The following is a 13,928-nucleotide window of genomic DNA, read 5'->3' as shown; positions in this document are numbered from 1 at the left end:
CTCGAAATTGTTTATTTTAGGTCCCACCGTAATTTATACCTACATTATATTTTGGAGAAATTGTTCTCTGACAGCAGTCATCAAGAATGGAATGAATAAATAAATACATCTATTAAAATATAAAGGAAAGTGGGAAGTAAAGCATAACAAAGAAATGGGGAGGAAGAGTAACACAAATTTGGAGAAAAGATGTCTAAAAAATACCTTTTGTATTAGTTTCACGAGTACAATACTAACAAAACATTTTTGAGAAAGAAACTCAATTTTAAAGCAGATTTGAACTGCCAACTGAGGAGGTGGGGTAAGCCTGATACTACCTTCTGCGAGGTTTGTTTTCATTCTACACAGTTATGTGATCATCTATGAATTTTTTTAAGTTCCTCTAAGGATTTAGACCTTAGGATTCCCAATTTTCAAATTATTTGTTATACTTATATTCACTTCCCTTCTCACTCCTTTTAGGCAGTAGCTCTGGTTGGAGCACAGCTTGCTAACCAATGTGGTGAAGCAGAAGAAAATAAAAAATTCCAAGAATTAGTTACTGATGCAGAATGGGGTATCCAACTCAGTAAATTTGGTGTAAGTTTGATTTTTTTTTTTCTTTTTTTAATTATTTATCTTAGGGTTTTAGTAACTGATTAAATGTCAGTATATTTAGAGATGTATTGTGATTTTTAGACAGATTTCCCATTCAAATGTAAGGAAAGCTGGGGGGTGGTTTTGTTTTTAATTTTTCATTCTGCTTGTTGTCTTAAATAAACCTCAGAAACTGAGAAATGCAATAATTGAGGGTGCTATAAAAGAACTTTTAAGTGCCTAAGTAGTATTTGGCACAGGGTATAGTCAGCAAATGCACTGCTTTTTGCTGCTTTAAACATCTCCGGATTGAAACTAAAGAAAATGTAAGAGGTTAACTATATAAGGAAATAGTCTTGATATTGCCTAAATGACTTCTTTGAGAAGAAGATATAATGTTTATTTATCTGTAGATTTCTTTTGAGACTGTATTTAGACAACCACCAATAAGGAAGAAGGAACTCATAAGAATGCTGGTACAAAATCCAAAAGTAGACACAGATCTCATATTGAATTACTGCAGGTAATAATTGAAGCAAATCAATTGTATTTAATTATTGCTGAAATAATAACAATGCCTACTGAAATCTACTTTAATTTAAATAGATCCTAATTAATGTGATATGCAAATTGCTCCCTTTTTTTTTTTAATATTAATCACAACACATACTGGTCTCCTGGTAAATGTATTCACAAGGAGATAAGCACCTTGATGACACCAGAGGTTACAGAGAAAATAATATTCTGTCTTCTTCTAGTACTTTCATGCTGGACAGTGATGCCGCACTGCAGCTTTGCATTGAAACACTTCTTCTCCAGAATGCTAATACAAATCATGTTGAAGATGACTCTGCAGAATACAGTGAGAAGCAACCTCATTCCACATTACTAGCTAGAGCACTAGAAATAATTCCTCTACTGAAAAGCACAAAAGACCTGGTCACTAGCCTGAGTGGAATATTGTACAAGGTAAAAAATAAATTTAAAAAAAAAAAAGACAAAACCGAATAACCCACGCCAAAACAAGCAAAAAGAATCCCTGAAATATGCATCTAGTCTCAGATGTCACTTGAATGACAGATTAAGAATTCCACAGAAATTTGAAAAGGTTATTTTTTTCCAGTTTTGCTAAAGAATGTAAATGTTAAGTTTCAGTTTTCTTCGTCTCTAGAACAAAAAAATAGAACAACATATCTAATTTTCTTTAAAGACAGGTAGAGTCTTTCTTCCCAACTTCCCTTAAAAAACAACCAGAAAATAATCAAACAAAAAAGTCATTTCTAAATATCATAGCACACTGGAAATATTTTGAAGTGTATTAAAAATAGATAGGGGCAAAAAAAATTATATCTTGGGGTTTTTTTGTTTGGTTGGGTTTTGGTTTTGAGGGCTTTTAGGGTTTGTTGGGTTTTTTTCTTGTCATCACTTCGTATTTGGTCTTTCTGCAATATCCTGACAATTTTTTTAGGTTTTAGGACTATGAAGTGGAAGTCGTTTCTTTTAGAGTATGTCATGATGCTTATACTGTTTCTTCAGTGTAATGTCAATATAGTTGGTATTAAAATAGGAAAAAGTTAACTCAGTTATATGTTTTTATAAAGACAAATCATATAAGATCTTATAAATGAGTTTGTTATTTTAAACAGCTTGATCCTTATGACTATGAAACTATTGAAATTGTCCTGAAAGTGATACAAAATGCTGATGAAAAGAGTACCAGTATCCAGCTGAATCAGGTATGTCCAAATATGTTGCTGTTACCTCGCTAATGGCATCTGTATTCTGTTTTGTCTATTTATTAGTGTAGTTAATCCAAGAGTCTGTTGAAATTAATTGAATTATTCTATCTACACAGCTCTCATTCACAGAATAGCATTCAAGAAATAGTCATCTCTTAACTATTTCTCAGCAATGGCTCATAGCAGGGATAAAAACTCTAGATACGTACCAACTCTGCCAAAAAAACCATATGCCTCCAGGACTTAAGCATGTTTACCGGGGGGGCAGAGACAAATATAGTAGTCTTGTAGCTTTTTTGCTTTTTCATTGTTTTTTTCATTTTCTTATTTCTTTTTCTTTCTTTTCCCCCCCCCCAGGCTTTGAGCCTCCTCAAACATCTGGAATCTTATAAAAGAATTTCTCCACCTGTAGACCTAGAACACCAATATGTTTTAGAGCATGTGATTCCCTTATCTCCAGCTGCTCAAACCAGACTGCCCTTTCATCTGATATTCTTTAGAACTGCACAATGTTTCTGGAATATTATATGTACGTTCAGTATTTCTTACGGCTAGATATATGTATAATTCCATTTCTCTGCTATCTGTGAACTTTAAAGTTCTACAGTATATATTTTATATTAATTGTATTTCTTTATTAATGCAGTTTTCATCCCAAGTACTTCTGAAAGCACTTGTGCTCCCAAATTTCTACTGGTGAGGTAACTGGCTTTCAGTGGAGCTAAGGCGATATATACAATGCAGAATTCTGTCCTCAAATTCTTTTGTTAAGACCTGTCAAAGACCAAAGTAATCTACGTATCTCACTTCCCAGGCCAGTATGGATAATTAAGATTATAGTCTTTCTCTCCCAATGGAGGTCTGCATCTAACAATGAACTGAAAGTGTTTAATTTTATAGAGAAAGCTGCAAGTGGACTGTGACACTATCATAGGCAGCAGTCTTTTTCCTTTCAGCTGCAGAGCTCAGTGAGGAATCCTTCCCAACACTTCTGTTGATTTCCAAACTAATGAAGGTAAAGTAGCATCTTGAAAGAATGTATGTCAAAATTATTCTTCCCACCACCTAAAAAGAGCTTTTGTCTTTCTTTTGGCCTCACTATAGAACTTCAGCTAATTCTTAATCTACTTTAATGTTTTTCTAGGTTTCACTGGATACTTTACACATGTCTGCAGCTCGACATGTCTTTGAAAAAAAGTTGAAACCAAAAATATTTGAAATGCGAAACGCTGGATATACATCAGTTGTTAACAAGGAAACAACTAAAACCGTGCAGATGATTCAGTCATATCTGCTGTCTATCATTAATCCAGAGTGGGCTGTAGCTATTGCTCACAAGATTGCACAAGAATTTCCAACAGGTAAGGTGCTATGTGATTCCTTGAGGGGTGAAGTAATGGGAGGAGGAGAATAGGTTTGAGAAAATAATAGCTAGCCTGTGACCAAACATTTTTTCAGTATTCTTGGATAAAACATGGGGAAGTTTGAGAATAAAAATGCATTTGTCTCCTACATCCAATTTTGAACAGTAGGCTAGAACAACAGCCATTTTATAACACAGCATCACTATTAAATCCTTTTTGCTCTCTTTTTAAGCCATGTTGTCTAGCTTAAAGTTTCTACATGTTCATACCATCTACAGACAAGTTTTCCAGCAGAAGCACATATTTCAGCCAAATTAAAGCTAGCTTCTCTATTATCTGAATCCAAACGGGTAATATTTTTTTTGCTCTTCAGGCACAAGACCTTTCCAAATATTTTAAATAGCTTCTAATTTTTTTTAAATTCTTTGAAATAAAATAGATATACTGTATACTGTATAAAGGATTCATGAAAACTTACTTTTTTTACTTCCCTTTTTTTTTTTTTCCTTTAAAAAAGGTCCTGACCAGATTCAGGCATTGAAATTCTGTCTCTATCTGGCTGAGAAATGGCTAAAGAATACTACAGCTAAGGTAATGGTAAACTGCTTGCAAGACTGTTGTTGTATAGTCAGGTACTTAGGTTAGTGTTTTGTCTTTTGGTGTTTTAGATAGTGGTGTGTGAATTGTACCATAACCAACCCTGATACAGAAAGTACTTTCTTTTGGGGAAGTGACTGTGTAAGTGACCCCTCAGAAGAACCCTCTGTCCAGTAACATTCTCCAGTTTACAACCTAGCAAAAATTAGGCTTACAGTTCTTGGAGGTTGGACAAAAAATATACAGTTTTAAGGAAGAGTAATTTGTTCTTTCTCCTGTTGTATGCATTTTTCTTTCTGCGGGAAAATGAGTTGGAATCTGTTCCAGCTGCTAGATCAATAGCGTTATTAACTTTTGCTTTGAGCAAAAAGATTCTTTAGCTATTTGTAGTAGTATATATAAAGAAAGTCTGCTTTGACTTGATTCTCAGGCTTATGTTTACGTGGTTGGTAGGGAAAGGTGAATAAGAATCTCAGCCTTGCTTATAAATATCAAGCTTACTATGGAGTCATTGAGACACAATGAACACTGAATAGTCCTCTGACACTTAGTCACATCTTTGAATAGAATTGTGCCAAAATTAAACTGTAATTCTAGCAGCCAAGGCTTAATATTAAATCTTTTTTCTTCCCCATCTTACCTCAAAATGTCTTAATTTTACATACCGGTGCATGTGGTACATATTTTATTTGGCTTTTTCACAACATATCTTTGCCTACAATTTTTTGCAAAATATGTTTTCTTGCTAGAGCAGCATGGTTAATAGTGTCTTTTTACAGGAAAAAATACCTGTAGATACAGATATGCATACACATCTGAAGAACAGATCTTGCTACCCAGTTCACTGTTTTAGACTATAAAAAGTTAAGATGATTTTTCTATTGCTTTTGAGTAAAAGGATGTTGTTTTATATAAAACTGTGGTGTTTTGCTAAAGGATGAGTCGCATGAAAAAGCCCAAGTCTTACAGAAGAAATTATATATGCAGTATAAGCGATCAGCAACAGAAAATGTTCTAATAACGCATAACTTGAACACTGGAGAGCATTTGAAGTCTATTGGGAAACCAGCAAATCTTATAATTTTACTATATGAACACCATAGTATAGACCAAAGAATCCAAAATCCAACTGGCAGAGACTATCCTGGTGAGTATCCATAATCTAGTTTCAAAGGAGCAAAAAGTTGTTCTTTAAAAGATGCTAAGCAAGATAATACTCGTTTGTAAATATATTGTCTCTACCTATTTATGTAGATATCCATATGGCAGCTAAGGAGATAGCAGAAATTAATGATTTGGATATGAACAAAATTTGGGATAAACTGCTGGATAAATGGCTGTGTCCAAGCACACTGCCCTCAGAAGTAAGTCATCACTGGAGACTTGATTTTTGGAGAAAAGTGGCCAATTACATAAAATATGTATATTTTTATCACTTGTTCAAAAGACTAATGTTATTTTGCATAATTTGCCTTTAGTACTCATGAATCTATTTAAGGTGCATCTGAATTCTGAACACTAACAATTTCAATACCTTTCTAATATTGTTGCGCACTACTGTCTCTAGTGAGAATGATTTGAAATGCTTTCCCTTCTCTGTACAGAGATTAAAATCTTATCTTTGGTGCTACATTAAGCTTGTGTAGCCAGCCTAAAGGAGTAAAGGAGTTGTAAATATACTAGCCTCATCAAATACTGATTTGAGAATCAGAAAGAGAATGAATCTTCTCCTGTTGCAACTTAGCTAACAGAGAGTTAATTGCTGTCTATGCAGCGTACAGCTGGGTGAGAAAGGGCAGGGCGCAGGCATTACCTCTGCTTCAAAATGCCAGTTACCAGGCTGAGGAATGGTGTTGACTGCCAAGCATACAGTTAAATAAAGAAAGGACTGATAAATCCGGAATTCCTTTCCTTGGCTGCATTAGCAGGGGTGCCCAGGTTTTAAGACTGGGTTTAAGTAAGGATATGACCTAGCTACTTATCCAAACAATTTAGAAAACTCTCACAACTAGATTTTCATGTCTTTTTAAAGAAAACTCAAGAAATCTTTCCAGATGTACAGGAAGATGAAGAACTCCGAAGGTATGTGTGTTGTCTTGCATATAATATGGCAAATTATTGTTAACTTGCAAGTTTAACTATACCTGGCTTTTTCAAGAAAGCTAACAGTGTGTGTGATTCAGAACTCACTGTTGTGTTCTTATTTTTACTTTCTGGTGACATCAGTTTTGAATCATCAAATACTTCATTATGCAATGAAATGCCATTTGCAGTAACTTACCGATACAAGTAAGTGCTTAAGAGTAGCTATTTGGAGGTTTTCTCCTCGTTTTCTATATCCTTGGAATCTCTTATCCTTAATCTCTTTTTGACAGTGAACTATATTTACCTTTGAATGAATATTGATACATTGTATTTCAATAGCTACACTATACTTGTCTTAAAAACAAATGCATTTTTGCAGAGTTATATATCTACTTCAGTCACGGCCAATGGATTATAGTTCAAGAATGCTTTTTGCAATTACAACATCTGCCACATCTGTAAGTTTCTAAATTCTTATTTTTAGCTTGCTGTTTATGAAACTTAAAAACTTATGAAACTCTTATTAAAATCAAGTGTTGTCTGCTTAACTGTATGGGTTTCAGCCTAAGGCCTTTGTATCTGTGTTTTGGACAGAGCTCATACAGTATATAAACTCTGTTTTTCTCCCCCACCTTTGGAGTGAAACCATGGTGTTCATTGAATTTTGCTATTGACTGTCAAGAGCAGCCCTTAAACTCTGGGTTTTCTAAATTTAGTGTTGATATTATCCAAAAATAACTTCATTAAATGTTTTCTAGAATGTGCTTTAAGCTGTGTAATACGTTGGCTCACTTTGGGTGGAATTAAAGCAGAGTGGTAAAATTATTTTAGCAGAACTTTAACCTTCAGTCTTTCACACTTACTAAATGTGTTTCTGATACTATATATCACAAATATTTTTCTTGCCTGCATTAATAGTCTTAAATCTAGAAAACCACCTGGTTTAGCAATGTTCTTTGAAGTTGACAAATATTTCAGCTGGCTAGTAGAAAAGCTGAATGTGAACCAGTCTCTTATTTAGCATATATTTCCACTAAATTAATCAAAAAATCTTAGAAGGGATCATACTAGACATATATAACCCTCTTTCTAGTTGTTCAGCCAATTGTTGTGATTTTTCACTGTGTTGGTTTTTTTTCCCCCCTCTCAGCCGATTGGTGTTACTCAGCTGACATTTGCTCACAGGAGCAGAGCACTTAAGTGTCTGCTCTACTTGGCAGATACCAACACTGTGGAATCACTCTTCAAGAAACCCATTGAGAAAGTAAAGTAAGATGAATTTTCCTTAAGGTGTTCCTTAATAATGATATTTTGTTGGTCTTTAACAGCCATTGGAAAAATATATATATTTGGAGAATTATTTTTTACTAATCGTTTTTTGAGCTTTTAAAATCTATTTCTGAAGAGCATAATTAGATCTTTTAACTTCACTGTAATGCGGTCCAGTACATCACAGTCCTAATTTGTAAACCTGAAAGTAATATGACATCATGTGGAAAATATTTTGTTCCATTTTGCATAGGTTGCAGTTATTTCTCTAGCAACTGAAGCATTTTCTCCTACCCATATATATATATATATATAGTGTTTTGTTCATCAGTTTGGAACTGGTCATCTTGCAAAGACATAGTCCTCTGCAAAACTAAGGAACCAAAACCCCAGCAGAATAATGTTTCATTGAAAATATCTGTAGAACTAACTAGCCTAAAAAATATCTAGAATAGTTTATATGCTGGTAATCTGGAATTAGGGTCTTTTTAATTGAAAGTGATGTTTTCAGAGTACATCATACCAAATAGCTACATATGGGTTTCTGTAAATATGCAGTCTCTGTGCACGAATGAAATTTTAGTTGTAAGAGTTATTTTAAGTGGTTTATCTTTAGAGATGATCAAATCCATCCATCATTCTGGTGAATGAGGTTTCCCTAAGCAATTACCAGAAGGTTTTTTACTTCATTAAGATCTCCTTCATAAGTACAGTCTATGTAATTTTTTTTTTTTTAAAGCAACAGAAGAATACTTTTCCAATATTATCCTGAGCTTGATTATGTGAATTATAATGTAGTAATCACTGTAAATATCATTAACTCCTGGTTTTGGGGGGGACTTTTTTGCAGGTATTTTCTAAAATGCTGCATTTATCTGGCAGAGTTTGAAATCTTGAATATTCCATATACTTATGAATCATTTCATAAGAGTCCTAAGGAAGGAATGATTAAAGGGCTATGGAAGAATCACAGCCATGAACCCACGGTATGATTTTTTTTAAATCCATTATAATTTTTTGTTTGTTTGTTACACATTGTGTGAAATGTACACCTTTCTACATACCACATGCATTTCTAAACAGATGTTGCTCCAGTGTACTCAGTCCTGTTCATACACAACTCATGATACACTACTTACAATACACGACTCACGATTGTATTCCAAAATAGTAGTGAATATGCAGTTACCCCAAAGACTCTCCTCTTTCAGAGTGACCGAAAAAACCCCAACCTGTGGATGTGCTGACTACTGCCCATCACATAATTATTCCTAGTACTTGCCCACCTTTGTGTACCCATACCTTGTCTCTTGTCTGGGAAGCAAGATCTTTGGTGCAGAAGCCTTTTTTTTTTTTTTTTTTTTAAAGATGCTTGGACTCGTACCTCATACTTTAATATTAATTAAATATTAACAGAATACACCTTTAGAATAGCTGTTAGTTACCTACCTAATATGCCAGGGATAGATTTTAAGTTTTACTCTGCTTAGGAATTTGACAATTACTTTGTGTTACCAAGTATGTTTTGTAAGCAGCTAACTTAACAGTGAAGACAAGGGCAGGTAAATGAGATTTCCAGGTAGGCAATAGTATGTGACAAAAAAAGTACGCTATTCTCTTAAGGCTTCAATGGTAATACTTCTGATGTATAGCCACAAAATGGAAGTGATCTGTTCTTTAGTTGAAATATACACGTGCTAGTCTAAAGTTTGAAAGTGACAGATTAAAAAAGCTTTAGCCTTCCTATAATTAGAAAATAAAGTGTTATCATGTATAGGTTGGGTTTTTTGTTTTGTTTTAATTCTCCTCACATGTGTAAAATAATTCTGAAAGTGGCTTGGTTGTGGCCTTTCAGGAGTTAAAGTAAGTCCTGGTAATGCTGTAAAAATCTAAAATTACGCTGGCAAGCAGTAAAGGTTTGATGATCATGAATGTATATTAAAATACAGTGTGTCCTTGCCCTCCTTTAGGCTGTTAGACTGGTGACAGAACTTAGCCTAGAATACAAAGTATATGATTCTCAACTGTGGAATGGCCTCCTACAGAAACTCCTTGGTTTCAGTATGGTAAGGAATTTTTAAGTATGAAGTTCTGCAGCGAGGTGAGAAAAAGGCTTTTTTTATCCACTGATTTCTACAGAATGGGATAGATACATAAACTATAAACTTACTGTGAACAATTATTCATCATTTACGTCGTTACTTTGGGCTCTTAGATGCTGAACTCATGAAGCTTTGATGAATTTGTGTTTTAGCAGTACTGCTTGAGAATTTTGATCTTAAATTGTTCTAGTTTTATTTTTTTTAAAGGCACAAAGCCTTTCAGGTGGCAGGAGTAAATCCTATGATAAGAAATTGAAAAATTTCTTCATCTTATAATTTTACAGCATAATATGCATACTTTTGTGTGCAAATACACACACATGCACAAACTGTTCATATATGTGTATACTTATACACACACAGAAAAATATTACTCCTAAATTTTTTTTATTATGACAGTAATCCTGATTTTTGTCATTCAGAATCTTAATTACCTCTGATTGTCAAACTTTATGTAATGTTGCTACAGCCTAAGGAGGTAACAGATGTACGTGGCAATGTGCTTTCATCAGGGGCAGGTACTGAACCTAGTTTTAATCTAAAGAGATTTAGGTACTAATAGCAAAGAAGTTGGGATCATAAACTTTTCAGCACCAGTTGTATTAAGACTACCAGAAATCTTGGGTATTTACTGACACATATATGCTGCTGCTGCTTGTGATAATTCAATTTACTATACTATAAATCGTATTTCCATATGCATCAGTTACTCCTCCCAAAGAAACACGGGTATCTTGAGGAATTGTAAGTCTGCATCCTGTAGGCAAGACAACAAGCATGATGCAGTTCTGTAGATTATCACCAAATCTTCAAAAACACTGTAGCATTTTGTGAAAAAAATTTTTTTCAGATTCAATATCTAAGAAGAGTTTTGTTAGCAATTACTGGGATTCATTCATTATGGGAGGTAAGCAAATATTCTGTGACTCCTCATCTTTTTCTTCACTTAACAGGAATTTAGCATCCTATTTGTTTGTGTGTGTGCGTGTGTGTTTGTGTGTGAATGGCAGCCATCTATGCCATGAAGTGTTACGCATGAAAATACTCTTTTTGAATTATTATTTTGATGGCAATGCAATATGCAGATGAGCATCATTATTAATCACTGAAATAGCATATTTTGCACTTTTGGTTCCTTCAGTAAACACCTGGAGGGTTTTGTAAAGTTGGACAGAATAATTTTGCCATCAGTCAAAATATGGCTAAATCTTAGACTATGAGATGAGGAAAGCAATGTTAGGCAATAACTCATCCAGGATTAAAAGAAAAGAAAATTGACAGGCTTCTTCCACCTACGGTGGGTCAAGGTGTTTGTGTGTGTTTACAAGTATGCCTAGTTACAACTGTGTTTGGCTATTACTTTAAGACTTTGTTGTCAACAGATTCCCAACTTCAGTCGAGCTTGGCGAAGTATAGTTCTGTCACCATTTCTCACAGGTAGGATTGTTACTAGCTATCGTACTTGTATAGTAACTTGGTTATATGTTTACTTTATCACGTTTTCTTTATTTCTTAGCTTCATGTCCACCAAGTCCTAAGCAGTTAGAGGAATGTTGCGAGTGTTTTGTGATTCTGCTCAAGTAAGTAGATAGTACATCCCACATTTGTATTAGTTTGAGTGGGAATGCCTGTTTGTAATTTCTCGTCTAACAACCTGCCCTGGAACATGCAAAGGAGCTCTGAACACTGGGGAATCTGAGGCATGAGGAAGAACCTTTTGCCTCCTGTGGGAAGGACAGGATCAGGGCACGTATCCAAACAGAAATTCTGTGCATGGCTGCAGACTGTTGACGACATGTGCTGTAAGTCCGTACCTTGGCTGTTTAAACTCTACTGGGAACTGCTCTCTGAACTGGGGCTCAGAATCAGCAGCACAGACTGAAAACCAATTTATCTGTCCAGTCACTGTCCCCATGAGGGATATCTGTTCCTGTCCTGACACTTTTAAAGGACTCATGGTGAACCCTAAAGTCCAGTTAATACCTTTCTTAGCCCCAAATATAGCACATTTCCTGAAACATTAACACAGTGTAAGAGACAGCGAATTTGTTTTCCTACAAAGAATAAATCTGACATGCCAAAAACCTAATAGCTGCGCATCTATAAATGTGGTTAACCTATGGTATTAACGTTCCAAAACATTCTGCATTGCCTTTACAATGTAAAAAAGCACAATAAATCATTATCTTATTCACCACAGTGCTCTGACTTGCTCAAGAGAAGAATCTGAGCTCAGAGCGCCTGACTCAACCCAAAAGTTAGGAAATACTGGAAAGGGATCCAGCTGAAGAACATGCCTACACTACTATGCATATACATATGTACCAAAGCATTACTCTGGGCGGTCGGCCAACACTTCCCCTCAAAATAGGACCTTGGGTGTTTAGAAACTGGAGTTAGTTTTTTGGGGTTTTTTCCCCAAGCTAGAAAATTGTCATGCATTTGTATTCTGTGAAACTTCCACTCACATAGCTTGGCCATTTCTGAAAATAAGATGAGGTAAAAAAATGTATTGTTCTATCTGGCTTAAGAATCTCAATACAGTTTTGTTGACAGTATTAAGCCATCCAGTTATACATATCAGAGTTGAGAACTTCACTCCTAATCTTATTCTGAAGGTGTCCAGTTCTGGCTGACTTGGATGTCATTGGAATAGCTAAACAATATGCACAGTTAGACCTTCCAGCTTTTGCTTTGGGGTGCCTGTTGCTAATTCCTCAGTCTGAGAAGCGAGAGCAGCAAATTCAGGTAAATAATAAGTTTTGTGTTCTATCTGTGCAAGGGAAATATCTTTAAGTGTGTTATGTTCACCAGAAACTGTGAAAGATGGTGACTTAATTCCAGCTTATTTAAATATGTTACTGCTGACAGCTGCTTGGCATTTCACACCCACAAAGGCTCTTGCTCTGAATTTGTCCTTCTGAAAGGGGTCATGTGAACACTGCCTCTTGTTTTGTGCTTTTTTTTTAAAAGCAAAACCAGCTAGCTTAAAGTCATCCTCAGCAGCTTTGTCATCTGACTTTGCCGTATGACTTTGCGGCTATTTTAAGGGATCCCACCCATAAAACCCATGAAAAAAAACTATAAAATCCAAGCCATAGGCATATTCCTGCCCGGGCAGCATGAAGTTGATGATAACATATATAATTGCTGAGGAGCTACTAGTGGGCTAGTTTCACAGCAGATTATAAGTACTGAATCCTACTTCAGAAAAGTGTTGCGTGGAAAGCTCCTGACTTCTTAGAAAGGTGCTTGATATGCATTACAGCTTCTGCTGTAAACCATTTGCCTTAAAGCCATATCCTTGCTATGCATGTATCTTGACAGTTTCCTTTCTCATCTCATCTGTTTCCATTAATTTATGCTCTGCACTGTTCTCCCAGATGAAGCATTATAGGCTGTTCCCATATTTGTCATGAGCAAACTGGCACTAGTAAAGGCATCTTAAATTCTTAGACTTCCAGTCATTAAAGTTAAGCTCAGAAAGATTTCCCCAAATTACAGCATTAGTGCAAGACATGTAGTCTGCTGGCAATGAGTCAAACAAATCTGTAACAGCTACAGCAAAACACCCATTGAGAGTTAAAAGCAATGAGTACTACTCTTTCAGTCAAACTGCATAGTTCCTGGTTTGATAATTTCATGTTTATACCTAGAATTTCAAAATATTAATTATTCCTGAATAAATCAAATATTTGCTGTGAAGGGAGAGTTTCTACTTTAATCGCTCACAGAATATTAATGTTTTGTAATTTATTTTTGCAAGGGTTTCTTATCGACATGTAACACAGAAACTGTGCTGCAACAAATAGATGAACACATGAACACTGGAGAAGTAGTGGCATTTGCTTCTCAGGTAAATAAAATTTACTTCACTTGCCTTTGACTTAGAGACTTTTTTGATACATAAGTGTACACAGAACCTTTTTTTCTCTCTCTCCTGATCTTGCCAAGCATTAGTTGACATAATGCACACTTATAAAATATAGCAACATTTGCAGGGATTTTTTCATTTTTATTAATGTTGTGCAACTGGAAAACTTGTTGTACGTACACACACGGTGCTGTGGTATAGGCTGCCCCTATTTGTAGGGCAGCATTGTTTGCAGCAGTACTACTTTAATTTCCTAAATAAACCTTTTAAGCAAAAAGGCTAAAGGGTTTATGAAACTGCACTCTCTCCTGCCTTGCCTTGG

The 13,928-nt window shown here is 35.2% G+C and overlaps 1 protein-coding gene across 1 annotated transcript in view; it reads left to right on the top strand.

The window, feature by feature from the left end:
- The window catches only part of KNTC1 (kinetochore associated 1), a 41,755-nt gene that overhangs the window by 25,513 nt on the left and 2,314 nt on the right, over nt 1-13,928 (top strand). The window contains exons 42-61 of the mRNA XM_010582155.1: nt 463-579; nt 990-1,099; nt 1,335-1,545; nt 2,223-2,312; nt 2,673-2,844; nt 3,272-3,330; nt 3,460-3,676; nt 4,197-4,270; nt 5,213-5,423; nt 5,531-5,640; nt 6,309-6,358; nt 6,741-6,819; nt 7,512-7,630; nt 8,481-8,616; nt 9,601-9,696; nt 10,583-10,639; nt 11,115-11,169; nt 11,249-11,312; nt 12,351-12,480; nt 13,499-13,588. Of these exons, the coding sequence (XP_010580457.1) occupies nt 463-579; nt 990-1,099; nt 1,335-1,545; nt 2,223-2,312; nt 2,673-2,844; nt 3,272-3,330; nt 3,460-3,676; nt 4,197-4,270; nt 5,213-5,423; nt 5,531-5,640; nt 6,309-6,358; nt 6,741-6,819; nt 7,512-7,630; nt 8,481-8,616; nt 9,601-9,696; nt 10,583-10,639; nt 11,115-11,169; nt 11,249-11,312; nt 12,351-12,480; nt 13,499-13,588 (2,247 nt within the window). The remainder of the gene's footprint in view (nt 1-462; nt 580-989; nt 1,100-1,334; nt 1,546-2,222; nt 2,313-2,672; nt 2,845-3,271; nt 3,331-3,459; nt 3,677-4,196; nt 4,271-5,212; nt 5,424-5,530; nt 5,641-6,308; nt 6,359-6,740; nt 6,820-7,511; nt 7,631-8,480; nt 8,617-9,600; nt 9,697-10,582; nt 10,640-11,114; nt 11,170-11,248; nt 11,313-12,350; nt 12,481-13,498; nt 13,589-13,928) is intronic.

This window comes from Haliaeetus leucocephalus, unplaced genomic scaffold (genome assembly GCF_000737465.1).
Source record: "Haliaeetus leucocephalus isolate CR32 unplaced genomic scaffold, Haliaeetus_leucocephalus-4.0 Scaffold840, whole genome shotgun sequence".
NCBI lineage: Eukaryota > Metazoa > Chordata > Aves > Accipitriformes > Accipitridae > Haliaeetus > Haliaeetus leucocephalus.
Note: the sequence above shows the minus strand (reverse complement) of the source record. Positions and strands in the feature narration are given on the sequence as shown.